At 42.2% G+C, this 27,857-nt stretch overlaps 1 protein-coding gene across 4 annotated transcripts in view; it reads left to right on the top strand.

The window, feature by feature from the left end:
- Positions 1-27,857, top strand: part of GNAS (GNAS complex locus) — a 220,204-nt gene that overhangs the window by 58,505 nt on the left and 133,842 nt on the right. The window contains exons 1-2 of one of the 4 annotated variants that reach the window (XM_067554161.1): positions 21,105-22,491; positions 26,902-26,974. In XM_067554161.1, coding sequence (XP_067410262.1) covers positions 22,353-22,491; positions 26,902-26,974 — 212 coding nt within the window. In that variant the 5' untranslated portion in view covers positions 21,105-22,352. Of the gene's footprint in view, positions 1-21,104; positions 22,492-22,572; positions 22,591-23,242; positions 23,399-26,901; positions 26,975-27,857 lie in introns of those variants that run through there. The other 3 variants (XM_067554163.1, XM_067554162.1, XM_067554160.1) reach the window with 3 other exon arrangements.

Raw genomic sequence — 27,857 nt, 5'->3', positions numbered from 1 at the left:
ACAGCCCTTCCACCAAGGAGAAATAATATAGTGTTCTTAGAAATCATAATTTTTCATCAGTCTATAACGCTTTATCGTGGCTGATTTTAACTGAACCAAATTGACAGGCACAACCTCTGAACAGGGGTGTTAGGGTGGATCGGCATTTCCTCTTTGCTTGAAGAGAACTGTGCATTAGACACATGAATCCAGTCAACAAAACAGACAGAAAACAGAGCAAAAGGATTAAAGGTTTCCTCCAAATCTTGGAGAGTTCCCTCCTCTCCTGTCTCTTCACAGAGTTTGATACTCTGATACGCTACAGACGCAAAGTGTGAATGTAGCACCAACTGTATATTGCACCCACAAAATGCTCTGTGGGAGTACAGATAGAGACAGCACAAAGCCCAGCTCTGCACTGCTTGAATTATATAGGAGTTGGGGCGGGAAGGCTGCTATATTACATTTAGGGCCTATCTCTCTTCTGTCATACGGCCCCCTTACTTCTTACCGCAGTTTAAATTGAAGCAAGCCACTTGACATTCAAGGGACCTCTACTTTTTCCCCCATCATTTGAGCATTGCAGCTTCCATTTCCTGTGTACAGGCTCTCCCTCAATTGAGCGACACCCCTGCTTCCCCCCTGAAAAATCATGTGGAGTGGAATTTCACCAGCTCTGTTGCTGTTTAGGTCCTCTTTATACTCAAGAAGCAGAGCAGGATTTGCCCTCCTCCTGTTGGACCTTCTCCTTGCCGTAGTCCAATAGAAGAGCAATACGGATGTGCCTCTTGCTAAGGCCTGAGGGGAACTTAATGGTGCATTTTAAAAAACATTTAACAATGAGGGTAGAAAGGCTTCCTTCTCTCTGAAAGTCAGCACCTTTCAGAGGGCAGCACCACCTCCCCCAGTGCAACTTCACTTGAACCTGGGACTTCTGACCCAGAGATGAGAATGCTGAGTCACACTGGCATATTTATGACCAGTGATAAGTAGCTGCAAAGTCTTGGCTTTCAGATCAGCTCTGGTTTCTTCTCTGGAGCACTTAAGATCTTTACCTGCCCTTCTCTGTGCTTCTGTTTCCTTTCAATCCATCCAAATTCTTCCTTGTGCCCAATTTGGTTCTAACTCTCTCTTTCCTTTATGTACTCCCCACTGTCTGGTTCTCCTGAAGTCTCAGGGGCCTCAGGACACACTGGATGCCTCTGTCCATGGCGCAGCACTGGAGCATAAACAATTTATGTAGAATCCAGATAGCAGTCCAAGCATTCTCTGTTAAGAACCAACATCCATATTAGCTGGGATTCACCCAGGAGAGTTGGGCCCCAAACCCTGTGGTGGTTCCACTGCATGTAGATTGCTGTGGGGGGAGGATGTTATTTGCATCTGGTTTTTGCATCTTTAGGTGCAAAAAGCTTTTCACCGCAACCAGTAAGGCTAAGCCCAGCTTTCATTAAAACAAACTTTGTTTATTTTAATGAAAGCTGGGAGTCTCACATAATCACATGATTCCAAGAGATGGGGGATTAAGGGAAACACCAAACATTATGAGACTTGACAACATGACAAAAAAGAATTGAACATGCAGAAAGATCTGAGCGTAGTACTTGGACCTGTTCAGAACTGGTGGGAACTAGTCCACTCCTCCCTCTGCCTCTCCACTGAGGGTGACTATCTGAATTTCCAGGTAAACCACTTGAGAAGTACAGGACAGAGATAATTTTTAAGAGGCGGGCAGCACCCTACAATTTTTCCAGCACCAGCACAAAGAATTGATTTCTTGTTTAAACAGCTGTCCTTAACTCCTTTTTTTAACTTGAAAAGCAGCTGCAGTGCAATATATAATTTGTATTGTATTACTTAGAGACCAACTTTTTCACATGGGAATTTGAATGGAGCCCCAAATAGCAACTTAACATAATATGGGGATGATGGAGAGGAAAAGAGGGGTGCCCAGCTCCCTCTCACAACTAGTTTGGCCATGTAATATCAGCACATTTCATGGGCAGCAGCATCTATGAAAAAAGATTAATATATTCTAAGGGCAGAAGGGACCATTATGATCATCTAGTGTGTTCTCCTCCATAACACAACATAACTGAAATTCAATGCAGTAATTTCTGCATTAAGCGCTGTGTTTGAGTTATTGTGTAACTTTTAAAAGCTAGCCAGTCTTGATTTTAAAAGTTCAAATTATAATAAGTGCTTTCAAACGCAGACAGCAGCTATGGAAAATATTCCAAACATATTATGTTCTTTTAAAAAAATTATTTCTGCGATGTCATCGGCATGCTAATAAAATGCCATCTGATGCTTCTTGGGAGGTTTTCTTACCACCCCATTGGCAAAGGTCCTTTGTGTATTGTATTAACCTTTCCACAACATTTTTCAAGAAAGTAAGAAGAACATTTGGGGAATGTAAAGTAGTGACGTTGCAAAGGAGAGACTTTGGAGTTGGAGGGAAGCGACTCTGTGATATTTAGTTTCTCTTTCTTGGAAGCATTTAGAGGAATCCCAAACAACGACATTTTCAATTTTCAGCATAAAGCAGGACTCCTGCTGGGCCAGCTCTGCTGCAAAGTTCTGGTACAGATCATTTTGATTCCCGAATAACATAGCTTATTTTAGTGACATTTTTATTTCACAGTTAAAGTGTATGGATCCTAGTCTAATTCACTATATTTTGGAAAAATCCAACCATCGGATACAGCAGTAACAGCCAGGATTGATTGTCAGCCTCCTTTTAGATTTTCCTGAAGTTTTCTCCATAATAGCTACAATGTAGCTTGTTGTTTAATTTCCTTTTGGTGGGAAAACCCAAAAAAGTTATAGAAGTATTTAATGTAAATATTTAGGCATAAAAAAGAAGAGACAATCCGATTATTTATTTAACCTTTTCAAAATTATCTTATTGAGATGGGTAGGGACATTTAAGTACCTCGCGGGAAAGCTTATTTTTAGCAAGGTGAGTGCAACTGCTTTTGTACATATACTATGGATGCTAGAAACATACGTGAAAGATCGTTCGTAGCTTTCTGTATTTGCACTGCAGCCTCATGCCTAAAATCTCAGCAATTTGGGTTTTGTTTTGTTTTATGGATGGAGAGATTCAAATCAACAGACCATTTGCCAAATTGCACTTTCAGAAAGTTAAAAACATGCCTCCACCTTATGCAATATGATCCAACTACCTGAAAGGGCTTCACACTTACAATCAGTTGCAGTAGCACATACCTTGCTGTTGCATAGACCTAAATAAATGGATTGGCCATCTGCAATTAATTTGCATTTTACAAATAGTTTGAAAACTGAGAAGTCCCTATTCTGGACAGAAACAATCTATTTTTAGCTTTTCAAGCAAGTCTGTTTTGTGTTCTTTGTGAGTCAGTGACATTCTTTCAATTTTTTTCAGCTTAATTAGCACAAAAGAAATCGTAATCTGAGAAGGCAGCAGAAACAGAAATTCCTGAAAACCATGAATATCCAAGAAAGTAGAAGATGGCAGCTTTGTCATTGTTGCCTAGGTGCTTTTGAAAATCCCATTTGGTGCCTACTTACATTTAGGCACTTCTGAAATTTTTAACCTCAAAAGAAAGTTTCATTTGCCCAGCCAGCATCAGTATGAAAAGATTGTCAGAATTATTCACAGAAACCTGTTCAACTTCTTCTGCAATACTTATTCATGAACCGGCCCCATGACAACTTGCAAAAAAGATGTGCACTAGAAAAGTGCATTTTATAAGCAGCTAGTGGGTGAATTTAGCTCCCCAAACCATAAGCACCTTTCAACACATGAAGCTAGGTAGAATCCATGACTATCATCCAAAGCAATGTGTCATTTTGAATTGGCAGTTTGGGAAACCTTACCCTGAAGAGTGTAATTGACTTGTTTAATGCTGACTGGTTCTGAGACATAACATCGGTACTTTACAGGTGAGATTTCGTCAAGTAAGGCAAACCAATGGCTGCTCCTTTGAATTCAGCAAACCTCTCACACCTACATCATAGGCAACTTTGAAAATAGAGGCCTAAAATAAGTTTTCGGGTTTTTTTAATTTTGTTAAAAAATGTTGTCACTGCAAAAGTTCCACATCCATGCTCCCTATATTTAAAAGGGTGTTTATGTGTTCGTGTACCCATGAAACATTAAGTTCTAAAGTCCATATGAGAATGAAAACTTTAGTGTAAAAAGATAAAAGAATGTTATAGAACCGTCTAGAAGTATAAAGAAAGGGTATGTACTATTACATCTCGGATTAGAGAGGCATGGGGCTAATGAGTGGAATCAACTGTCAGAGAATATTGAAGAGAAAAGAGTGGAGTTGTGAACTAGTATATGAAACTTAGTTTGCTGAAATTTAGACACTTCTGGAAGGTGAGAAGGGTATCCCATACAATGTTCTTTACAAAGCTGTCTTGCTCATCTTAATTTTTAAGTCTTCATTCGTTGGATTTGCTAGGTGTTTTTCATTCTAACTGTGGTAAACGTGAAAGCTGCTGATCAATACTGCAAACTGGTGTTTAATGTTTAGCGATTACTAACCATCAGTGTAAAAATTTATCTGACTCTGTGGGCCTAATTCTCATGTGCACTACAGTCTCTCTATAACGAGAATTATGTATGCATAAGGTTGAAAGAGGTGATAGGAAACAAATGACTGAATGGACTAAAGTTTTGTAAATGGATATATTTCTCCTGAAGTAAATGTAAATATTGTCAAGAATTTATAGACAGGATTCATGCTCATCTCAAAATATATGGTCCTATGTGGCCAGCTCAACACCAAGGCACTGGGCTTTAGCCCATTAGGACTGGTTTGATTGAAACGTCATAAGAAGCTAGGTGCTGAAAAAGCAAATAAATTGACTAACGTGCATGAGTATCTATAAGCAGACACAAAAGAATGGCAGGCCTTATTAATTAGTGGGCTAAGACTTGGTTCCTGTGTTTTACTTACAGAATTGCAACTCTTTATTTTGGAGAATGTGTGTGCTCTTGTGTGCATGAGGAATAACTATGCTTACAAAGCGAATCACATACTAGGTGTTTTGAGTTTAATTTCATAAAGGCTTTGTAAGGGTTTTTTCATTGAGTATTTTCACTGCATTTAAAACAAAAAACTGTGGGCTTTTCAGGTTGGTGGAAATATCAGCAATCTTGCACAAAGTGGCAATCACTTACTTGTGCTTTTGTTTGAGAGAGGGTGAATTTCATCCTTAAAGTATAATTAAGTACAGTAATAAACAGGAAATTGATCCTAAAAGTTTGATCCTCTTTGCTTTAAGTTCCATAAGAAAGTCTGTTTAAGGTATCTGTTGTGAGGAAATTGATTGTAAAACACCTATTTAGTGTAAAATAAGTAAGGTAGTGAATCATACTATTGGGTTTTATAGTCCAGCTGGTTACTTGCCAATGTAAACGACAACTTAAAGGTTTATTTTTACTACAATTTATTTTCATGTACATTTCAGACATAGTTTGATATGAACCATTCCAATTCATCCCTAATTGCCAAGAGGAGTAGCTACTTAACTACTTACTGGAATAATGTTATTTATAAAAGAAACTGACCCAAATTGTCACCTCTAAGGATTGCATAAACCTCTCTTCTACTTTATTCATTTTCTTCTTACACGTTTTCCTCTTCTAAGAGTAATAAAACGTTTCCTTTTTTTTAAACACAGAGATTACATCTATTTTTTTTCTCTGAATGGCCTTGCTACCCAATGTGTTGTCTATTGTCGAGTCATATTATACACTGTACAGGAGTCAAGTCTTTAGACCATTGTATTATTAAATAATGGTAAGTACTCTTTTGCTGCTGAATCACTTACAGGAAAGATGGGTTTATCACCTATTTACAAGTACAGCAGAGGCCCAAAATATTTCAAACATCTCGATATATTACATAACCCTTTAATCAGACAAATTATTTAAATGGAATAGCGCTTTGCAACAGTGCTAACATACTCTGCTTGCAAAATATTAAATAGAGTGAAATATAGTACACAGTGCAGTAGAACCTTTCATCTCTTGCTTAGCCTCAGAATTAAAAATGAAATTGCTCTAGTTAATAAATATTACTTCAGGAGGAAGGGTTAAAAAAAATGACTTTGATATAAATGTTTGCAAATATTTCTAGGAATTACAGAAGTCACTCTACAAGTTGGGTAAGGCGGCCACAAAAAGTCCTAAAGGAGAGAGAGTCTCCAATCAGAATCCTGCATCCAAGCCCTCCTGAACTGTTGAGCTAGATTCAGAGTTTACGGCTAGGGCACCTTCTTCCTATAAGCAATGGGAAAGTCTGTGTTGCTGCTACAATGGTGAAGGAATCGCAGAAGGGTTTCCACATCCTCTCATGCGCTGTTGATGTGCAGTCTGCAAATGGGGGTTCCAAAGTGAATTATGGGAGCATAGGCATGTCAAACAGAAGTAGTGGGTCCAAGCATAGCACATATCCACATGCTGAAACTTGGAACCCAGCAGCAGCCCTTTTACTCAGGCTCCGTAATAATCAAGATAAACGGACCCGATGTTCACATGAGCTGAGCACTTGCAGTGTACAGTGACTTTAATTGGAGTCATAGCTTCTCAGCACTTCTGCAGATCTGGTCCATAGTTATTAGCTACAATATTGCCCAATTCTGCTCACCTGGAGCAGGATCATTATCCCTTTGTTCCTCACAGTGCTCTTAGAAGAGGAAGACAAACATTCTGAAAATATGGATTTCAGTAGGAGTTGTATGCATGTTGGGTCTGCACTCTCCAGGCTTTAGAAGAGGGATACATACTCTCTAATCTTAAGAGGACACTTATTTGGGACCTTGGTGAAATCATTAAAGTCTGCAGGCAAATAATCTTTTGTTCTAAAATTAAAAAATAAAATAATACACCACTTTGTCACCAAGAAATTAAAAAAAGTTCTTCATTATATTTGCTATGCTTTTGAAAACCAGTCAGACAGTAGAGGGAGCAAAAGTTAACTATTCTGAGAGCCATGCGATGTTAACATTCATGGCACCATAAACCAGGCTACTACAAATCAAACATAGAAATAAACAACTAAAAGCCATGTTGGTTTGTGGTCTACAGGAAATGGGGGTGGGAACTGGAGTTTGTCAAATGGAACTGGGTTAAACTAAGTATTACCAAACAACTGAGAGGCAAAAAATGGCACCTTAACATAGAATTTCTGCATATTTCAAGGGAGGTTGTATTTAAGTTCCTGGATCTGAACCTGCCTCTCCAGCTTGGGGTCTGGGTTGGATTCAAAATCATTCTTGCAGTTTTGGTGCCATTGAATCTAAATGTGAACTTTGGTCCTAAACTAGCCTGGAAATCAAACCCCAGCGTTGACTCTTTAGCCCATCTCTGCTAAACAATTGAGAACTGTACTAAAAAAAAACAACCCACCCAACTAATTATAGAAAGTAATCGATCATGGCCCTTTGACTGTAACACAAAATGCTTTGCGACTGATATGCTTGACAATTCAGAAGCCAGAATATATTGAGAATAATGTATGAATTGAGCCTATGCTGGTCTTTTATTTTTCAAACATACAGCATCTCCAAGATGCAATTTTCTTACCCAATGAGTCACATGTGATTGTGTTTTGAAGTACAGTGGTTGAACTTGGATTTGTAGCTGAAATGTAAATTTTCTTAGGGATCATATTCATGAATTGGTTTATTAGAGCTAGAGAATGACATTTACATGACAAACTTTCTGATATAAAAGCCAAACTCAATTGGCTGTAAACTTTAACATGTAAAATTATATAGATCAAAGGTTAGATGTTACATTTAGAGAGAATGTAGGACAGCAATACATGAATCTGCTCTGCTCTCTTTATCAATTTTTCCACTAAAATTACTTGAGTTGAAGTTAACTTTTTACTGCTTAAGAAGATTATAAGGTCCATAGAAAAATAATTCAGACTGCTTAATTTTTAAAGCTTTTCTAATAAGAAAACTTCAAAGAGGTTCCTTTCATGACAGCATTAAAATAAAGCAGGTAGAGTGAAATGTTCCTACACTGGAATGTAGTTTGAAAAATAGATTTTTTTGCAGCCAAAGATACATCCATAGAAATATTTGTACAAATTTGCATAAAAAGACCAAAGTGTATTTTAGTGACTAAACTTTTTATTAAAGATAAATATAATAGTTGATAGTGTGACCTTTTTGGAGATATGACTGTGTTCAATTGAGGATTCCATTTTGCTTTGTGAATGCCATTTTGTGATTGTTACCTTTGCTGCAGTCCTCACTATGTGTTGTAATAGCCATGTTGGACTAAGATATTCAGTCTGTGTTGAAAACCAGGCATAAGCTTAGTCAGTCTATTCTACAGACTGTGTGCTGTGATAAGCTGAGGGGCAACTCGGCTAATATTGGCCCTTGCTAGCTCTCTCATTTTGTTGAATGATTCTTCCCTATTGGAACAATGAGTTCTCTACTAGCAGGGACTTTGACTTTGAATGGCTCTCAACGACTACCCCAACCCAGCAGTGGGATGGGGAGATAGGACTGGAGCATGGAACTGCCCAGCTATAGCGCATGGGCAGAATGGGAGGGAGATGGTTTTATAAAGAAGGTTAGAGGAGGTGTCTAAGGACTTGTAAGCAGAACTTGCTGGAGAGAGTGAAGGCAGGAGAGACTCTTCCTTGCTTAAAGATGCTGGCCAGAACCGGGACTTGCAGACAGGGTGAGATCAGACTGGGGATTGAATTCAGGGGCTTGTTTCCCATAGATCTTTAACTCTACGGTGCTTTTTTAAAGAGTAAAATGTGTATGGTTAGGAAGTCCTTTACTAAGTCTTGGTTCTTGTTTTACTCTCCCATTGTCCCTGAAGAATTTTTCTAGAAAAACAAGAGTGGCACAGCCAGGTGGACCCTTATCTTCTTACATATATATTAAGGAGATGGTAACAAATACGAATAGTAAAGAAAAACAGAAGAGTTGAAGCATTATACGGTATGAATTACAGTAGGTATATATTGTTTTTGTAAATGTTATATTGTAGGTTTTTTTGTGTATCAGATCATCCCAATTGTCCCACTTTTCCTCATATAGTTCAATAATTAATCTAAAGAGGTCAGAAAGTTGCTCCATTTATCTTAATGCTTATATTCTGATCAGCAACATGTCTGTAATTGATACTTGTTTTTGTAAGCAAAGTTTGCTTGAAATACATTTTTCATCTTCAATCACACAAATTCTAAGAACAAGTGTCTGTCTTAATTTAATCTCAGCAAATCAGGATATTTTAATAACACCCTAGTAATGAGAATTTGGGAGGTCTATTTCTGAAATAACTCTTGCATCAAATTTCTAACATCAAAGCAGAAGCCATTTGACTTGGGCCAATCCTCAGAAGCTATGAAGATGATTCTCTATACTGTGGCAGCAATCCTTTGCTGTGGATTTTGGGGCAGATAGCTATGGAACTATGCCAAGATATCCTAGCTGAGGATCTGATTCTTTGTGTCTACTTTGTTTTTTTAACACACTGCATTTTAGATGTAAAAATAGCTCTTTTGTTATCTTTCACTGAAGTGCAAAACTGAATCCTCGTTGGTTTGGTAAGAAAATATTAGCAGTTGTGGCTTGGATTTAATCAGTGAGGATGAGTAGTTTGAGAGAGAAACTCTGCTACCGTAGCAAGAAAAGGAGGCTACATGTTGAGTACAAGGGAAGTTTGTTGCTTGGGTGAGGGAGGGACGGGTCGTAGACTGAGTAATCACCTACGCTATTAAGCCCTTCCCACTTTCAACCAGTTCAGCAAAAGAATTAATCTTGCTTAGTAAATCCATTTCCCTTCCAGTCAAAGGATCAGAACAAAATATTTGTTTTAGAATTGGTAAAGGGTGTAGAGTATAGGAGTGACATAATAATAATTGAATTCTATTTTAGGATCATAGCTATGCTGACAGAATGTATGTTCATTCACTCAGTGTAGGCCCCGTCTCCCCAAATAAGGGTAATAAAGTAAATTACAGCCATCAGATATCAATACACGTACTATAGCAAGTATAGATTAGGGCAAGCAATACAAGACAGGGAACAGATCAATTGATTAGACAGTCCCCAAACCACTTTGGAGTGCATGAGGCTTTAACAAATGTACTACATCTAACATGCAAGAAACAAAGACAAATAACAAACTTAAGCTAAAACCACACTCTGCTGTACTGTATCTAGAAAGATGTCAGTCTTTCACATATGTATAGAATACATACAGCTGCAAACTTACCTGAGCAGAGTTGGAAAATCCACTGACCCATGTCAAGTCGGACACTTCCCTGTGCAATTGTGGATACCAGCACATTCAACTTCTTTAGATATATGCTTTCATTTAAAAAATGAATGAGTGTTATTGGCACTCTGAACTTCTTAACTCTTTCAGGGACAATGTGACAGGACAGCAAGGCTTAGCAATCATAGTCACTTTACTCTTAAACAGCACTAGAGAGCTACAGGTCTCTGGAAAATAACACGGTCCTCAATACAGCCCATATAGTCTGATCTCACCTCTCCTGTGAGTCCTGGTTTGGTCAGCGTCCACAAGCTAAGCAGCCCTCCTGACTTTCTCTTTCTATAACCTGGTCTTCCTGCATGCACAGTTTCTGGGGCCAGAAGGGACCACTGTAATTGTGACACTAGGGGATGTTTGTGCTATATTGTGAGCTCCATTGTTTTGTGAAACACATTTTGATTGTAATTTTCATTTTGGAGGGTGACCTTCATCTTGTATTGCAACTTCCATTGCACATTACAGCATCCATTTTGTAGTAGGGGCTTGACTGAATGACTGCTGAGGAGCTGGCACAGAACAATCTAGGGCCATCAGCTTTGACCATCTCCCGACTAACAGCCCACTCACAAAAACAATGAATTCTCTACAGAATCCATGGATGGGGTGGGACTGCGCTGGACTTCCTCAGCCTGGGCACATGACCAAAGGGGTCAGAGATGATATTTAAGGGGAAACAGCCTCCTCAAAGAGAGCATCTATAAACTCACTCACTAGAACATTCAGGGAAAGTGAACACGGACAAATCAAACTCCACTTTTCATTCAAGTGTATATTCATGGAAAATGCTGTGTGGCAGTCGTCCAACTCTAATGATGATAATAATAATAATACACATGCCCATGCATGAGCTAGGCCAACAGGGCAGAGGACAAGAAATACAAGTTAAAGCTGAAACCTAAAGAGGCAATACAGGAACTCCAGGCCCCAAAATGTCCTCTAAAAGTTTGGTTGTATTTCAGTTTGCCGACTAGGATTCTCCTTGCAGCTACAAGATATTTCAAATAACAAAATCAATTCAATCTATCCCTTCTTGTGTGTGTCACTATAGGCAGCACTGTGCATGCTTAGCACGTGTGCCACTTTGCTACAGAGACACTCTCAAGACTATTCGTTTTGTTTTAAATGATTTCAAAGTGGCTTCTGAAATCTTCCTCTGGAAGACGTCCTTGGGAGACGCCTTCCTGACCCGGTCATTTGCATGGAATTATTGTCTTCCTCAGAAGTACTCCATTAGACCAATTCACAGGTAAAATACTGCAGGATAAACGTGTGGCTATGTAATCTGTGTACAGTGTGTGAAATGTGGCCAAGTGAGAGAAACCTGCATGGAGCATAGGACTGTCCCTCCTTTATATGTCAGCGGGGACTCAACGCAGTTTCAAATAGACTGCAGCAGGAGAAGTCACTAGAGAGGGGTCTGCCAGGAGCCCCTTCTGCACCTGTACTTTCTTGAATCTAGTTACTCCAAAACAAGGCAGAGGACACACACAGTCTCTGTTCTGGTTCCAAGGCTGGCATAGAAGCCAGGGAGGATTTGCTGCAGCCCTACCACTATGGGGATGGTGGGGTGTGAATTCCATCTGAGTCTTCACCTTTGCAGTGTTCCCTACACAAATCCTGATTCCTCAGCATTTGTGCAGTGAAGGGTGAATTTCTACCAACGTCTCTTTACTAACACAAATACAATGATCTCACAGACTGAAGAGGAGAGAGTGATATACGGAGACAGTTTTACAACATTCATTAATGTGGCGCTTGCAGGAAGCTTAGTAACTAAGGGCCGAATGCTATAAGGTGCTGAGCATCTTCCATTCCCACTGAAGACCATGGAGGCTGAATATGCTCAGCACCTCTCAGGACTGGGCTCTCAACTATGAAACTTGCTCACTGTTTACAAGTTGATTGCTTCAGAAGTGGCTAGGTTATTCTTACTCCGACAAGGGAGCACACGTGGAGCAATGGAAAAGCAAATTCTGTATTACAATACCAAAGAGCATAAAGCAAACAGGTGACCTGTAAAAGAACAAGCCATTGGGTTTCTGCACTGTTTGTTTCTTGCTGGTGGATAAAGAAGGCCTGGAATATGTGTGTGTGTATGTATGTTTCCAAAAAGAAAAGTCTGCTTCTTTGTGACCTTAAGTATATAAAATGTGGGGACTTGTTGGGAGCTCAGATGAGAACTGGGAGGTTTCTGAGACCGTCACTGAAATACAAGAGTGTTAAAACTTTAACAAAGCCATCTTTTCTCCCAATTGTTCGAGCAGATGTTTGAGTTTAATAGGTAATAATAATAAAAAAGCTTTGCATTCTAATAAAGATCATCTCCCACCTCCATCATTATTATTATGATGATGATTTATATTACAGTAGTGCCTAATGGTCTCACCTAAGATGGAGGCTTCACTGTGCGGGGTTCTGTACATAGTCATAGGAAACAATCCCTGCCCCAATGCTTACAATGTAACTAGGCAAAACTGACAAAGGACAGGAGGGGAAAGAGAGACATAGAGAGGGAAAGTGACTTGTGCAAGGTTGCACAGATCAGAGGCAGAGCTTGGCTTAGATCCCAGGTATCTTGAATACCAATCCAGTGCTCCATCCACTAGACTACACTACCTCTCCATTGACCTAACCATTGACTTCAGTGGACTTTTGATCAGTCCCAGGAACAGTTTTACTTGTATAGAACTTCCAAAATCATAGTCCTGTTAATTCTCCAGTTATTCACAGTGTCTTCCAGGAAAAAAAAAAAAAACAGTGTAGATAAGAATTAAGCCCCAATTCTACAACTGCATCTGTGTGCTGTTTGGATGCAGCTTTAGGATAGGGACCTTAGTTTCTAATGTTTAAAAAAAAAAAAAAAAAAAAAAAAAGGGGCAGGAAAAAATATATTTTTGAGAACCCTTTCAGGCCTTCTGTGCTAAGTTTAAAAAAAAAAAAAGGGGGGGGGGGGGCGGGCAAAAACTCAATTCTGTTTCCTTTTCAGGTTACCTTTAATAATGGCTGTTGGTATTGAGAGTAGTATAGCTTTGTCACACTAAAACATACTATTAAACTATAAAAGCTATTTTGTGTGTGAACGTTTGAATGCAATTTGAGTTTAAAATGTAAAAATTGGCAGATGGTTTACAGCACATTAAAACCCGTGACAATGTACCAAGATCTGTTTAGAAATCCTGTTCTACCCCTTCCTGTTACACTCCATAAAATGAGAATGCTAGGTCAGTCATTAATATTATTTAGGGCTAACCTGTGCACTGCCTAAAGAACAGACTGGTAATGAAATTGTAACTCATAATCTGCCTTTCAGCTCCCACCCTGCTCTGGAGGGAAAATAATCTATGCCAACTCTATCCCTGGCACAGATTACACACATTGGCCAGTGTGCTAAAGCGGACAGGAGGGAGTGAATCAAATAATCCATCCATTCCCCACCTAGGTGCATGAGAGAGAAAGAAGGGCCTGATGCCCTCTTACTACTTTGCATGGTAGGTTTGGGGATTTTTAATTTTTTTTTTTTTTAAACTTCAGGTTTAGAATTTTTATATTCTTCTGTTCTACTGGAGAGGGAAACTTTTCTTATTGGCTCTCTTTGTATTGGTATATTCATAAAGTGTTTTCTGTTTGTTCTTTTGGGAAAATATTGATGACACATCTACTTATTAGTGACATGCACATTTTATTGCACTCAAATACTATGATCATTTCCTATTGGGTAGAACATACTGTTGCTCTACCTTGATAGTTTCTTGATCTACCTGGATTTCATTGATGATAATTTAATTTTTGACCTGGTTCACCTGTTAATGCTTGTTGAATGCTTTTTTGCTGGGGACTGCAGGGGGAGAAAATTGCATAGGCTGATAGCTCCATTTCCAGTTTGCTTTGTTTTTTCCTTATTAGATTATTGGTTGGCTCAAATTTATTTGTTCTCCTTAAATTGGCTTGAGGTTACTCAAGGGTCCCTTGTTCACATATCAAAGGGCAAGCAGGAGACTTTGAAACTCTCTTTTTATCACTATGTTGTTAATTTTGAGCCCAAAGGATTTTGCATGATGATAGCTGGTGGAAGATGGCTCCATCTAGCAAAAGTGTAAATAGTAGACTAGATTCACTGCAAGAGGTCTTTGGGATCTCTGGCATTTGAGAGCTCCTCATAGGATTCGATGAGGCAATGACAGAACTAATCAAGGCAAATAAAGGATGGATCTGAGTCTAAATCGTAGCCTTAATTAATCATCACATCAGACTGGTGGGAAGGCCAAAGCTACTGGGAATTAATTATACTGAGAATTGTAAGTCTGATCGTGCTTTACTGAAGCCCTAACCTAAGAGCATAGGCATTTTACTCGTCTATTTATCATGCTAAATTTAAAAAAACAGAACAGCCTGCAGAAGAGAGAAAACACATCTCTAATCAACACATGAGTGTGCGTTCATACACTCAAAGATACAGTGTGTACCTTTAAAAAGTGCCACCTGGTTGAAAGATTTCACCGGTTCCAGAGATGCTTCTTATTTTTACAAGGGGGAATTCTCTTAGGCCTGGTCTACACTAGAGAGTTTTGTCGACAAAAGTCACCTTTTGTACAAAACTATCCTGGTGCACACACTGCAATGACCCTTTTGTTGACAAAACTGCCAACTTTTGTCAACAAAATAAAACCACCTCGACAAGAGGCGTAGAGCTTTTTGCGACAAACTTTTAGTGACAAATCGTCAGCGTAGACACTTCTGTATGTTTTTGTCACAATAATCAGCCTCCAGAAATGTCCCACAATACCAATCCTGACCACTCTGGACATCCGTTTGCACTCTGCTGCTCTGCAGCCACCCGCCCCTCCCCCTTTGTAGTTGCGGTAAGTTTGAATTTTTTATTCCACTTCCTGCTTGGTCAGCATGGAGAGCTTGCATCTCATCTTCCCAGCTGACCATGGCGACTGCACGCAACAAACGCTCTCCTGCTTGGAGCACACCGGAGCTGCTGGATCTGATGAGCATTTGGGGGGTGTTTGCCATGCAGTCCCAGCTCTGCTCTAGCTGAAGGAACTTTGATGCCTACGGCCAGATTTTTCGTACCATGGCAGAGAAGGGCTATGAGTGGGACACCTGGCAGTGCCGAGCTAAAATCAAGGAGCTACGGCAGAGCTACCACAAGGCCAGGGAGGCAAACCGTCGCTCTGGTGCAAAGCCAATGAGCTGCCACTTCTACAAAGAGCTGGAATCCATCCTCAGTGGCAACCCCAAATCCACCCCCAAGATGCCCGTAGACACCTCCGGGGCCACCAGATACTGGACTAAACCCCGACAAAGAGGTCATTGATGAGGAAGTGGAGCTGGAGGATGACCCGGAGCTGGGGAACAGTACGGTTGCTGAGGTTGGGAGTCAGAAGCTGTTCTCAACTCCAGAAGGCTACAGCCAGCCCCAGTCCTTCAGCTCAGGCACTCAGGAAGCAGGAGAGGGGAGCTCTGGTAAGTGTTTGGAAGCTGATGCTGCTTTTGTACTGGAGGCAGGGGGATCCTTAGCTTTACTAAAACATACAGGTATGTGAAGGGATAGAAATGCACAGGAGTAGTTGTGTTTGCATGTGCTTTCCAGGTCCATTGCACATCTGGCAGTACAGCTAAGAAGCATGTTAATGCACGCTGAGATTTCGTGGGTATCCTCCAGTATGACCTCTAAGAAACTTTCTTGGAGGTACTCCCCGATTCTCTGCCTCAGATTCCTTGGCAGAGCAGCTGTGTTTCTGCCCCCATTGTAGGTCACTTTTCCATGCCAATTGGCAATCACTTGAGCAGAGACCAAAGCAGCGCACAGTCGTGCAGCATAGGGATCCAGTTTGAAGCTGCTCGTATGGAGGAGATGCATCCTAGCATCCTTGCTGACTCTGAGGAGCGAGATAACTGCTTCTATGGCCCCTGCCTGTGGAGAATGGTGGCACAATTTGAAATTTCTGTTCCCAATGTACCTGCATTTATGCCCCAAGCAACCACCCACCTAGAACCTAGACCTACTTAGATGGTCTTGGCCCCCCTACCTCACCAACTCACCATTCTCAGGCTGATCAAGGAGCTGTACTCTGTGCAGGGGGACAGTGAGAATGAGGTGTGTTTCACAGTGATTCACGTGTACTGTTAGGGCACTCACAATAATGGTTTTGTGCACTGTTTCTTGTTCTTATGCAGACATGACCTTCGCAGCCCAGGCCCCTACACTGGCGGACCACCTACAACTGATAAGGAAGCAACCCTGGAGAAGCAAGGAGGAGATGTTCCAGGAACCCCTCCAGTCCTCTGAGGCATCCAAAAGAGAGAAAAGGGCATGGAGACCATCAGTGTCAGAATCTCAGAAGATGGATAGACAGGAACGGAAGGAAAACCAGGAGAGAATTTTAGCTGGCCATGAGCAAATGGTCAAGGCCATGGAGGAGCAGACAGAGCTTCTAAAGACAGTAGTGTCATTGCAGACACAGTTCATGCAAGCTCGCCCCCCCCCCCTTCAGCCACAACAGAAGTTCTTCCCCTGCACTCCACCAACTCCCCCTACACATTCCTACCAAAGTCACGGACCATCTTGTTATCCCCTTCATTCCACCACCTCAGACAGCTATGAGAATGACAGCTGGACTTACACATAGCTGTCATAGCTGGCACTGCCCTCCACTAGTTCCTCCCCTCTAGGATTTGTTTGTGTTGTGTGCTGTTTTGTGTTTAATAATAAAAGTAAGCTCTCAAAACAAGAAGCACTCTTTATTTATGTGTTGAACATGATATATGCACCTACCCCCGACACACATGTACAGCTATATAGTGGCCATAGAATATCACAGCTCAGTTTCAAAAAACACCTGAAGGGTTCTCATCATCAAAATGGGCCTTCAATGCCTCCTTTATACATTGGCCCCCAATTGTGCTCCTCTAATGCCCCTGGCATCTGGCTGCTCGTATTCTGATGCAAGGCGATCTGCCTCTGCGGTCCACTGGGGGGCAAACTTCTCGCCCTTAGTGTCACAAAAATTATGGAGCACACAGCAGGTGGCTATAACCACAGGAATATTGTCCTCATTTAAGACCAGCCTGCCATAAAGGCATCTTCAGCATGCCTTTAACCTGCCAAATGCACATTCAACAGTCATTTGTCACCTGCTCAGCCTGTTATTGAAGCATTCCTTGCTGCTGCCAAGGTTGCCAGTGTAAGGCTTCATGAGCCATGGCATTAGTAGGTAGGCTGGGTCTCCCAGGGTCAATATGGGCATCTCAACATCCCCTATTGGAATCTTTTCATCTGGAAAAAAAGTCCCTGCTTGTAGCTTCCGGTGCAGACCAGTGTTCCTGAGGATACGAGCATCATGAATCTTTCCTGATCAACCCGTGTTGATGTCAGTGAAATGGTGATCCACAAGCGCCTGAAGTACCATCGAGAAGTACCCCTTCCTACTGATGTACTCTGTTGCAAGATGGTCCGGTGCCAGAATTGGGATATGTATGCCATCTATTGCCCTGCCACAGTTAGAGAATCCCATTGCTGTGAAGCCATCCACTATTTCACGCGCATTACCCAGAGTCACAGTCCTTCACAGCAGAGTGCGATTAATGGCCCTGCACACTTGCGATAACACAGCTCCAACGGTGGACTTTCCGACTCCAAACTGATTAGCGACTGACCAGTAGCAGTCTGGAGTTGCCAGCTTCCACACAACAATTGCCATATGCTTCTCCACCAAGAAGGCAGCTCTCATTCTGGTGTCCTTGTGCTGCAGGGCCGGTACCAGCTCTTCAGAATTCCATGAAGGTGGCTTTGCACATTTGAAAGTTCTGTAGCCACTGCTTGTCATTCAGACCTGCAGAACAATGCGATCCTACCACTCAATGCTTGTCTCATGCACCCAAAAGTGGCGGTTCACTGGGTGCAGATGCTCCGTGAATGACAACAGTAATGCAGTGCTGTTTGTCTGCATGTCACTCAGCAGATCAGGCTCCTCGGATTCCTGTTCTGATTCGGAGCTCATGATGTACTGCATGACCAGCCATGAAGTATTCAGAACACTGAAAGCAACAGTGGAGAGTAGTGCAGGATCCATCTTTTCAGATAGAGATGATGGGCGTGCAGTAAACGGCGGGGAGCTGTTGAAAAAATGGCACAAGTCGCTGCCAGCAACGCAATCAGTGATGGCATGGAAATGCAATGCACCATGGGACATTGAGCCAGCACCCATGCTACTCCGTGCTCCTCTCCCTCATCCCAGAATTCCTAGTGCAGAAGCTGCCAAGTTGTATGGTTAGATAGTTGCCCACAATGCACTGTTCTCACTGTCAATATTACAGCACCAAGTGTGGGTATGTTTTTGTGACAAAATGAGTGCTGTGTGGACAGGCACGAGCGCTGTAATTATAGTGCTTTTTTAATCCGTGAAAAAACTACTGTCGACAAAACTTTCTTGTGTAGACAAGGCCTTATACCTTCTGGAACATCAGCGTCATGAACCTGTGTGGCAGCAGCACAAATGTGCTTGAGTAATCATGGAAATCTCCCAAAGAAAACTCTCACTTCTGCTCAAGGGCCCAATCCTCCTGGGTGCTCAGCACCAGTGGAATTTTTTGGCGCACACTGTATTAATTAATTATTTTTACCCCTGATTACTGTAAGTCCTCTAGAAAACAATAAAACCCTAAAAACAACACTGCCTCAGAGTGGAGTAGAAGAAAAGAAGGCGTCCTCATCTTTCCTTCCCATACAATGAATGTTGTTAAAAGAGGGAAACCGGGTTTAGACCTTACCCTGAAGGATGCTATGTTATATACTTAGATGGGGGAGTAACAGGTGTTTGATAAGAAAGGATCAGCCTCCTTTTCTCTTGAGATTACACCTTGGGAAGGTCAGCATTCCAGTCCCACGCTGCCACAGTGCAAGAGAAGATGACAGTCCCTCAAGTCGACTGGTCGTATGTTATTTAACGCTTTAAAGAGTAGAGGTGATCCAGGTGCATGAACTAGACAGCATTTTCAGATGTGGATACCCTAGTTAAACAAAGTCTAGTTCATTGCTTGTGTAGCTGGGGGATCAGAGAGGACTTTCCTCTTTCACACAAAGAAAGCTGATTACTTACAGAAATCTCCTGAACTCTTTGAAAGGTTACATGTGAAGTTTACAGTTTACTTGGTTTAAGGCTGAATCAAAACTGAATGAGGGAGTCAAAAGTATGGCTAGACCATAAGAGCAATTTGTTTTAGATATACACAGAACCGTGATCATCTGAGCACCATGTCCCCTTAATGAATGGCCTATAGCAAATGGGCTGCCTTCATTTCAGAGACAGGAACAAAAGATAGTTACATTCTCCTTCCCAGGCCATGAATCTTTGCCTCCAGTTAATCCTGGTCCTCATCCACCAGCAACTGAAACACAGAGTATCCATAGCACACTGGGCTGACAACCTTCTCAAAAGCTTCAATACTGCTTGAAACTGGTTGCTAAGAGATGCTCAGGATGATTAGTCTTTTTTTTTCCCCCCTTCCAGATCAGCACACTGGTTTGGTAGCAACTTCTTATTACCCCATTCATTACAGCCAATAGTTCATGGAGTCATGCAACTGTGGGGCAATGCAATGTACTAAGTGTAATCATACAACTGTCCCAGGTGAAAACCACTAACTGTTCCTTGTTTCTGAGCTGAAGCCTGTAGAGGGCTGAGCACCCTCAACTCTCATCAAATCTAAATAGTCTTTAATGGGAGGTGAGGGGACAGAGCACACCTCCCCCCCCCCCCGCCCCCCAGGATCAGGCCCAAAACTTGTATTTAGAATCAGGCCCTCTGTCTTCAATCTCACTATAGTGCAAGTCAAAAGTATTTCTAGTGAAGTCAGTGGAGTTTAACCATGTGACCTCCGAAACCTAAAAGGTTCTGTCCATTCAGTCAGAAAACAGGAGTAAAGGAAAGACATTTCCCAAATGTCTGTTCATATGAAAAATTTGTTTAGAATTAAACAGCTGCTATTAAAGAAACAGTGTCAACCTAAAATGTAGTCAGTTAAGAAAACAGTAAGTTAAAGTGGTTTCAAAAACTACACTTGCACCTGGATTTCCATACCAATTTATGTGGTTCATCAACCAAGAAAGTGTACAAATATACATTTAAATACAAATATTTGATTTGATGTTCTCTAATAAGTGTTTTATTTATAAAAAATGACACTTCTTCCCTACATGCATTGTGTAATTAAAATTGGTATCCAATAAAGTTTTATAAACTTTAATTGAATAGTTAAACATCCAGTTCTGCAAACATTTAGGCATATACTTAGCTTTAAGCATGAATCCTCCTTTCAGGAGACTATTAAGTTTAAAGTCAGTAAAGTTAGACATGTGCCAACTTGTTTGCAGGATCAGGCCTAGAACATTAAAATATGACACTAATAAATAAAATTAAGATAATTTAATCCTAAATTGGATAAACCAATCAGACTACAATGACATCAGTGGGAGTGTACCCTGCAGGAACCATTATGCTTTAGTGTTTGCAGGATAGGCCCCTAATACATGGTGAGCTTAGGGGGAAAATTCAGTAGCTGTTTAACAGTACACAGCACCACTCTAAAGAAATCAGGATGGAGGAAGAAAAGTAAAATACTGATTTTGTCTGAAAGGGGTGGGGGAATTTTTAGGAGGTAGAAGGGAATTACTTCAGTTGGAACTTGACCAGACAGTAAAGTTCACATACTAGAAGTGCCATGGGATTTACTGAACACAGGCTCAGGACCTTGGTTTTGCATGTCAGACAAACAAGGATGCCCTTTAAAGGGAAAATTCCACTGTTCTGCTTGTTTGCACTGGTTCTGTAACCCAACCACTAAATAAAAGGGCGCATAGGAGCCGGCGTACCCAGTCGCCTGTCCCCACATCTCGTCTCTGGGACCTGGACGGTGCCTCCCTGGCTGTTTGGTTTGAAGAGGGCGCCTCTAGTCAGTAACTCCTGACGTTTGGGTATCATGTGAATGTTTCAGTTCCCATGGTTCAGTGTGTGAGCTTGCTTGCCCCACCCCATCTCTCTCCCTTCTCTATAGATCTCAATAAATATCTCTCTCTCTCCAGGAGAAATGCAAGAGAGAGGAGAAAAATAAATTAGGGGAAGAACCCTCTAGTGGGGGGAACAGTTTTGCTGTGGGGGGGAGACCAAACCGTCTTTTACCTCTCTCTCTCTCTCCCCCCCACCCCTCCCCGCCCCCCACTCCCTCTGTTTGCTGGAGAAGCCAAAGGATTCAGCAGCCTGGAAACCTAATGTGAAAAAGCAGCAGCGGCAGCAGCAAGGAGGGGGGAAAAAAAGGGGGGGGCCTTGGACTGGAAAAACCACCATTAGGGAGGAAGAAGCAGCGGCAGCAAAAGAGGAAAACCCACACGGCCCAGAGAGGAAAAGGCACTCATTATCCAGCTGGGGGTTGGACTGACCCCTTTGGGTGCTTCAGCCCTTTGGAGCGGGGGGGAGAGAGGCAAGGAAGAGACATTTCTAGATTCTCTCTGTGCTCCGGATTTGGGGAGGTTTCTCTGCCTGGAGCCTGTGCCTTGGATCTAAGGAGGATTATTTTTTCTTTGAGGGGGGGGTGTGGACCTACAGCTGGATTGGTGTGTTGGAGGGAGGGGAAACGGGGCAGATTTTTTTTTCTTTTTTTAAATCCGAACTAACCGGCGATCCAGCCCGGGGTGCGGAGATCCCCTGTTTTTGTTTTGTTTTTCCTCGGGAAAGGTGCATTGAAGGGATTGGAGCGGCGCGGGGTAGGGGGGGGCGAGGACAAGCTGCAGCTGCTGGGGAGGAGGCCCGGCTGAGCAGCAGCAGCAGCAGCAAAGTCATCGCCATCGGCCCCCCCTTGGCTGGCTCTGCTCTCTCCATGTCTCTGGGCAGCGGCAGCCACAGCAGCGAGTAAAGGGGGGGAGGAGGAGGAGGAGGAGGAAGAAGAAGGGAGCCTGGGAGAGTGTCTCCCTCCCTTCCCTCCCTCCCCCCAGCAGCCCCGGCCAGCCTCCTGCCCCCTTCCCCGGGTCCCCCCCTGCCGCCCCCTCCCCAAGATGGGCTGTTTAGGGAACAGCAAGACAGAGGATCAGCGCAACGAGGAGAAGGCGCAGCGAGAGGCCAACAAGAAAATCGAGAAGCAGCTGCAGAAGGACAAGCAGGTCTATAGGGCCACGCACCGGCTGCTCTTACTGGGTAAGGGGGGCCCTGGGGAGACGGGCCTGGGCGAGCAGCGCTGAGGGGCCGCGCACCGGCCCCTCGTACTTGGTGAAGGGGGAAGCCTGCGGGGAGCAGGTTTGTAGGGCCGCGCACCGGCCCCTCGTACTGGGTGGAAGGGGGGGGGGGGTGGCTGGGGAGACGGGCCTAGGCGAGCAGGTTTATAGGGCCGCCCCCCGGCCCCTCGTAGTGGGTGAGGGGGGCCCTGGGGAGACGGGGCCTGAGGGAGCCCGTCTGTAGGGCCACGCATTGGGCCCTCGGCCTGGGGGAAGAGGCCTGGGGGGAAGTAGGTCTGTCGGACCCACCCATCGGCTCCTCTCTCCGGAGTTAGGGGGGAGAGCGGCGGGGAGGAAGGTCTGGGCTGCTCTCCCTGGAGTGGTCCTAGCTCGGGGGCAGGGGGGTGTTGTGGGAAGTAGGGCTCTAGGGCCACCCCGTTTCTCTCAGAGTAAAAGGGGGAGGCTTGTGGGGCCTGGGAGAAATAGGTCATTAGCACCACCCGTTTGGGGAGCCGGTGGGAAGAGGTGTCTAGGGAGAAGGGGGACAGGTTCCTGGGGGAGAAGCAGGTAAGGGCCCCTGCTGGGGAATGGGGGACTGGAGCGGGGAAGTAGGCCGTGGGGAAAGGAAAGCCCATGGACAAGTGGCTGTACAAGCAGGTCTATAGGGATGCTCATTGGTTCCTGTTACTGTATAAAGGGGGGCCAGGAGTAGGGAGAGCAGCTGGGGCTGAGAGGGAGTCTGAAGGAGAGTAGCTATGGGAAGACAAACAGGTCTGGGGATGGGGTCTGAGAGAAATCAGGGGTTTGAGCCCAGAGGGAGATGTGGGGGAAAACAGATGTTCAGAAGGAGCCAGTAAATCTTTGGGGCCTACACTGGCTCCTCCTAATAGGTGAGGGAGGAAATGGGACTCTGGGTGGTTGAGGGTGGGGGAAGCAGTTATTTGGGGATGAACACATTTACAGGGCTGCCCCACTGATTCCACTTACTATTGGGGAAGGAGGAATGAAATAGGCACAGTGAGGGGAGATGAGGGGGAGCTCCCTCTCTGTTAAATAGGGAATGGGCAAAGGGAAATGCACCTTACACCCTATGCTGTGGAAGAGAGGTTGGGAAATGGATTTTTATGGAGGGGGATACTGTGGTGGAAAAGAGAAGGAGAAAGTGGTTGGGGGAAGGGATGTTAATCGTTGAGGGGAACAAGGAAAGGGATTGGGTGTGTGTGAATATCTGGTGTGGAGGCAGTGAAGTGTAATGTCATGATAGGAAACAGGCTGTTTTTTCAAAGGGTCATGGACATGTACTCTCTCCTCTGTCATGTTTGTTGCCATTATTTTTGTTTTTGAAAACCTAGTTAAATGTTGTATTCTGGGGAACATTTATGGCTTGGTCCTATATATGTTATTTTTAACATATTAGTCTGGGTTATTTGTATGTGTGCTGTTTTTGAGCGGATACAATTAGAAATACAGGTTGAGGTTTAAAGGGCGGTGAAGGCCCCAACATTACAATAAAAAAAATTAACACGAAAATGTTCCAGGAGCAGGCAAATTCTGAAATGTTTTTAAAATGAGATGTAAATATGAGATGTTAGCAATTTCAGTCACTATAGAGTGTATTGGTTGTGTGTGTATTAAGGGTATCTTTTTGTGTGAAGGAGAGGTGGGCCCTTGTTAAAAGAGAATCAGTTCTGGTGTGAAATGACATCTTAAATTTTTTTGTGGAGTGCAGACTTTGAGAGAGATGCTCATAAGTAAAATTTGTAAAGCGTCGGGAAAGAGGCTTGGCATAAATGGAGACATAACTAGAAGAATTATTGTAGCATCCATTATGCTTAAGGGTCTGTCAGCATTCCCATAAAAGACCCCCTTTTCAGTACAATTTGGCTTTCAGTCTGGGGGGAAATTTCAGCCGGTGATTCAGGAGGCTGACTGCTATATAAATATTCACACAGGAAAGTCTTATAAAATGTGTTTGACTGTTTAAGTAAATGACAAGATTTCAAAAATAGAAGACGTTTGGTTGTGATGTGTTTTTTTTTGTCTTTGATAACAGAAAAATGGCTCAGATATCTGTAAATGAAAACTTGCAGGCTTTTTATAATAGGTGTAAGACCTTTTTGTGTTTTTTTTTTTTTTTAAATGCAAATGACCCAGATGTTGAGATTTAAAACAGTATCTTTCATGTATTTATGTGAAATCCATAATACACATATCTTAATGTTAAAATGCCTGTGTCTGTATAATATTGTCTTATGCTTATCCACATTTGTAGAGCACTTGAAATCTGTAAATGAGAAACTGTACGTGCAAAGTATTATAATAGTATGTTGATAAAATATTAAGAATAATACAGTGTAGCTAAATACATTCCATCTGATGGATCCATAATACTGTTCTTAGGCCCCAGTCCTGCAAACACATACATGGTTATCTTTACTATCCTGAGTAGTCTTCCTGAGATCAGTAGGACTACCCCATGGTGGTAAAGTACATATGTAAATGTTCACACTGTTGGGGCCTTTATGTATCCCTGTTGTTCCATAATGAGCTACACATTTTAGAAATGGTCTCCTTCAGAGCAATATATAATGCTTCAACTTGGTCTACTTATGTTCTATCTGGTCCAAAGAAGCCTCTGACTCCATGGCATGTCAATGACACATTTTATACTGTTTTTCTCTTTTAAAAACAAAAACAAAAAAACCCCCAAACACCTAGAAAAGGACATTAAGAAACTGGAAGTCAAAATCTGTCTGAGGCAATGGTTAGGAAATCCAGTGTTAGAGTTGAAATTCTGTTATTAATTACTCTAAGAGTATCATCAGATGCAACATTCACTGCAGTACATAGGCTGTTTCCAGTTGTGGAGATGACCCAGTTTCCGCTTTAACTGGGAATATTCATGGTTTTGATTGGTTCCGATCTCTATTTTATCAGTTGGCATAGTGGGGTGTTTTTTTTTGGCAGGGGGATGTGGTGTTTGTCTACATGAAAAGGTAGGGCAGAAACTATTCTTAACCTGTCAGTGAAAAGGGGAGAAAAGATGAGTGAGGTTTTGGCATCTGGGCAGCAAAATGTCCAAAGAAACTTGTTTGGGCGGAGGGTAAGACTATTAAGGGCTGGGGGGAGGAGAGGGGGTAATCCAGCTTGTATGGGAGAAGGGAGAGGTGAGTGTCTCTATCAGAAAACAAATTTTGAAATATAACGACTAAAATGCAGTTTTGAACGTGAGACTCAAAATGGAGGCTTGTGCTGTCAGAGTGTGCTAGGGAAGGCCTGGCATCCTAGACACCCAAACTGTGCATCCATGAACCTATCCTGAAAAGGTCTGTGCGTACTTTCTCTTAGTGAGACCCAGGGTTACAGCGGGGGAAAACAAGCAGTCAAAGGATGCTAGAGAGAGCATCTATGTGTCTGTTTCATGAGGGCAAAGGGGGTTACTCCTGCAAAAAATGTCTGTCTGTTTTACACGGAGAGCCACTGATCTGAATGTGTGGATGGTTCAATTGGATTTTGTTGCTGAAGCCCTTTAGTATGCAGGGGGAGAGGGTACAACAGGCAACTAGTAAGGGAAAAAGCAGGCTCTCTCCACAGCCTAGGCTCAGTGAATAGGGTGGGGGGAAAACAGAAAGATACTGCTTATAGGAAGCTGACTAAAGTGAAGGGGCTTTCTCTTTAGTTCAGGGTGTGTGTGGGGGTGGGAGAACAGAGAAGGGCTGCTTGCAGGATGCAGACTGGAGAGGGCTTTATCTGCAGCCCATAGGGGGTGTGAGTGGTTTGCAGCATGTGGCGAGGATTGGGGAGGCTGCTTACAGGATGCGGACAGGGGTAGGAGGAGGGAGTTTTTCTGCAGATGTGTGGGAGGAGAGGTCATAGGGACTGCTTTCCATTTTCAGATGACAATGTCCATATCTTGTATATTGAGTGGTTAAGTTTCAGTATTTGTGTGCAGGGAGCTGCATTTAAGGATCAAAGATTTTGAGCATCTAACTGAAAAATGCTTTTGATTCACATGGATTTCACTGACTTGACCTTTCTTTCCACCAGAAAGTGGTGACCAAATGAGAAGATTCAAACTTTTCAGTTTCTCCCCCCACAGAAATCTTAGTTTCCCCTGTCTCTTCCTCCAAACCCCTCAATCTACTTTTAACATTGACACTAGAAATAATGGACGATGAAATCCTCCAAGATTCAGCTCTGACACATGACTAGAGCTGAGCATTTATTTTTAGCCATGACTGCAGTTTCCTGTGGCAATTACTTTTTTTCTCTCCCTTTTTGTTCTTGCACTAAGTAATTCAAATGTTTGGATTTTGCTCCTGAAGAGAAGATTCTTATATGCCCCTGCATCATTCATACTTCCTTCTGAAACTGATTTACTTTCATTTTCTAGGTGCTGGTGAATCTGGTAAAAGCACAATAGTCAAACAGATGAGGATCTTACATGTGAATGGATTTAATGCTGAGTAAGTGCATTCATCTTTTTCACTCCATATCTTAGGATTTGTGTACCATACAATAGTATCTGCTTTTTGTGTTATATCTCAGTATGTTTCCTTCTTAATATTACAACTTTGAGAGTTTAGCTATGTGTGTTTTAGATGAGAATAATCAATGTTCTTATGATATGCAGTTTGTCTGGAAGAAGCCAGACACTAGTAATAAATAAGGGGCATTGCTATACAATGATTTTATCAAGGCTCTGTGTATCAGACTTGATTAAGACTAATTTTTTTTTTTTACTGCAGTTTCTTTCATGACATGGCTGACACTGATTTACCTCTGCTGTAGCACATTGATTCATGCTGCTGTAAATATTTTCTCTTGTTAAATTCTAAAGTACAAAAAATACAGTTTTCTTTGTCAAACTAGGAGGTTGTTTCAGTATCTTCATTATATACTCTGATTTGTGAGGTTTTGGGGTCCTGGGTTAGATTTTCTTTTCTCTTCCTGTATTTGTTGTTTGGCTACAGTCATGTATTAAATCATGCTGCTGAAAGTTTTCTATGTTTACACTTATATCTGTTCAATTGTTCAGCAGCTTTGATGGGGAAATAGTATTAAGCATAAAAGTCATTCTTATCAATAGTTGAGTTTTTAACTTTATGTATGGTTAACACAACTTTGCAGCTTTATCTTCATGCTATATCAGGTGGTTGTTGTTATTTATTAGTCTTCTGTACCATTAACTGGGGAAAGAAAAAAAAACAAAAACCAACCCTAGAATTATATACCTTTTGGTTGAGAAAGATCTTTGTTTTCTAATTTTTCACTTAATCCTACTGAGGGGAAATAAAGATTCCTCTTGACTTTTGTTTATGCTTGCAGACACTCTCTGTTGTATAGTAG

The sequence above is a fragment of the Emydura macquarii genome, unplaced genomic scaffold (genome assembly GCF_026122565.2).
Source record: "Emydura macquarii macquarii isolate MOO-44397 ecotype Brisbane River unplaced genomic scaffold, CSIRO-AGI_Emac_v2 contig_1483, whole genome shotgun sequence".
Classification (NCBI taxonomy): Eukaryota; Metazoa; Chordata; order Testudines; family Chelidae; genus Emydura; species Emydura macquarii.
Note: the sequence above shows the minus strand (reverse complement) of the source record. Positions and strands in the feature narration are given on the sequence as shown.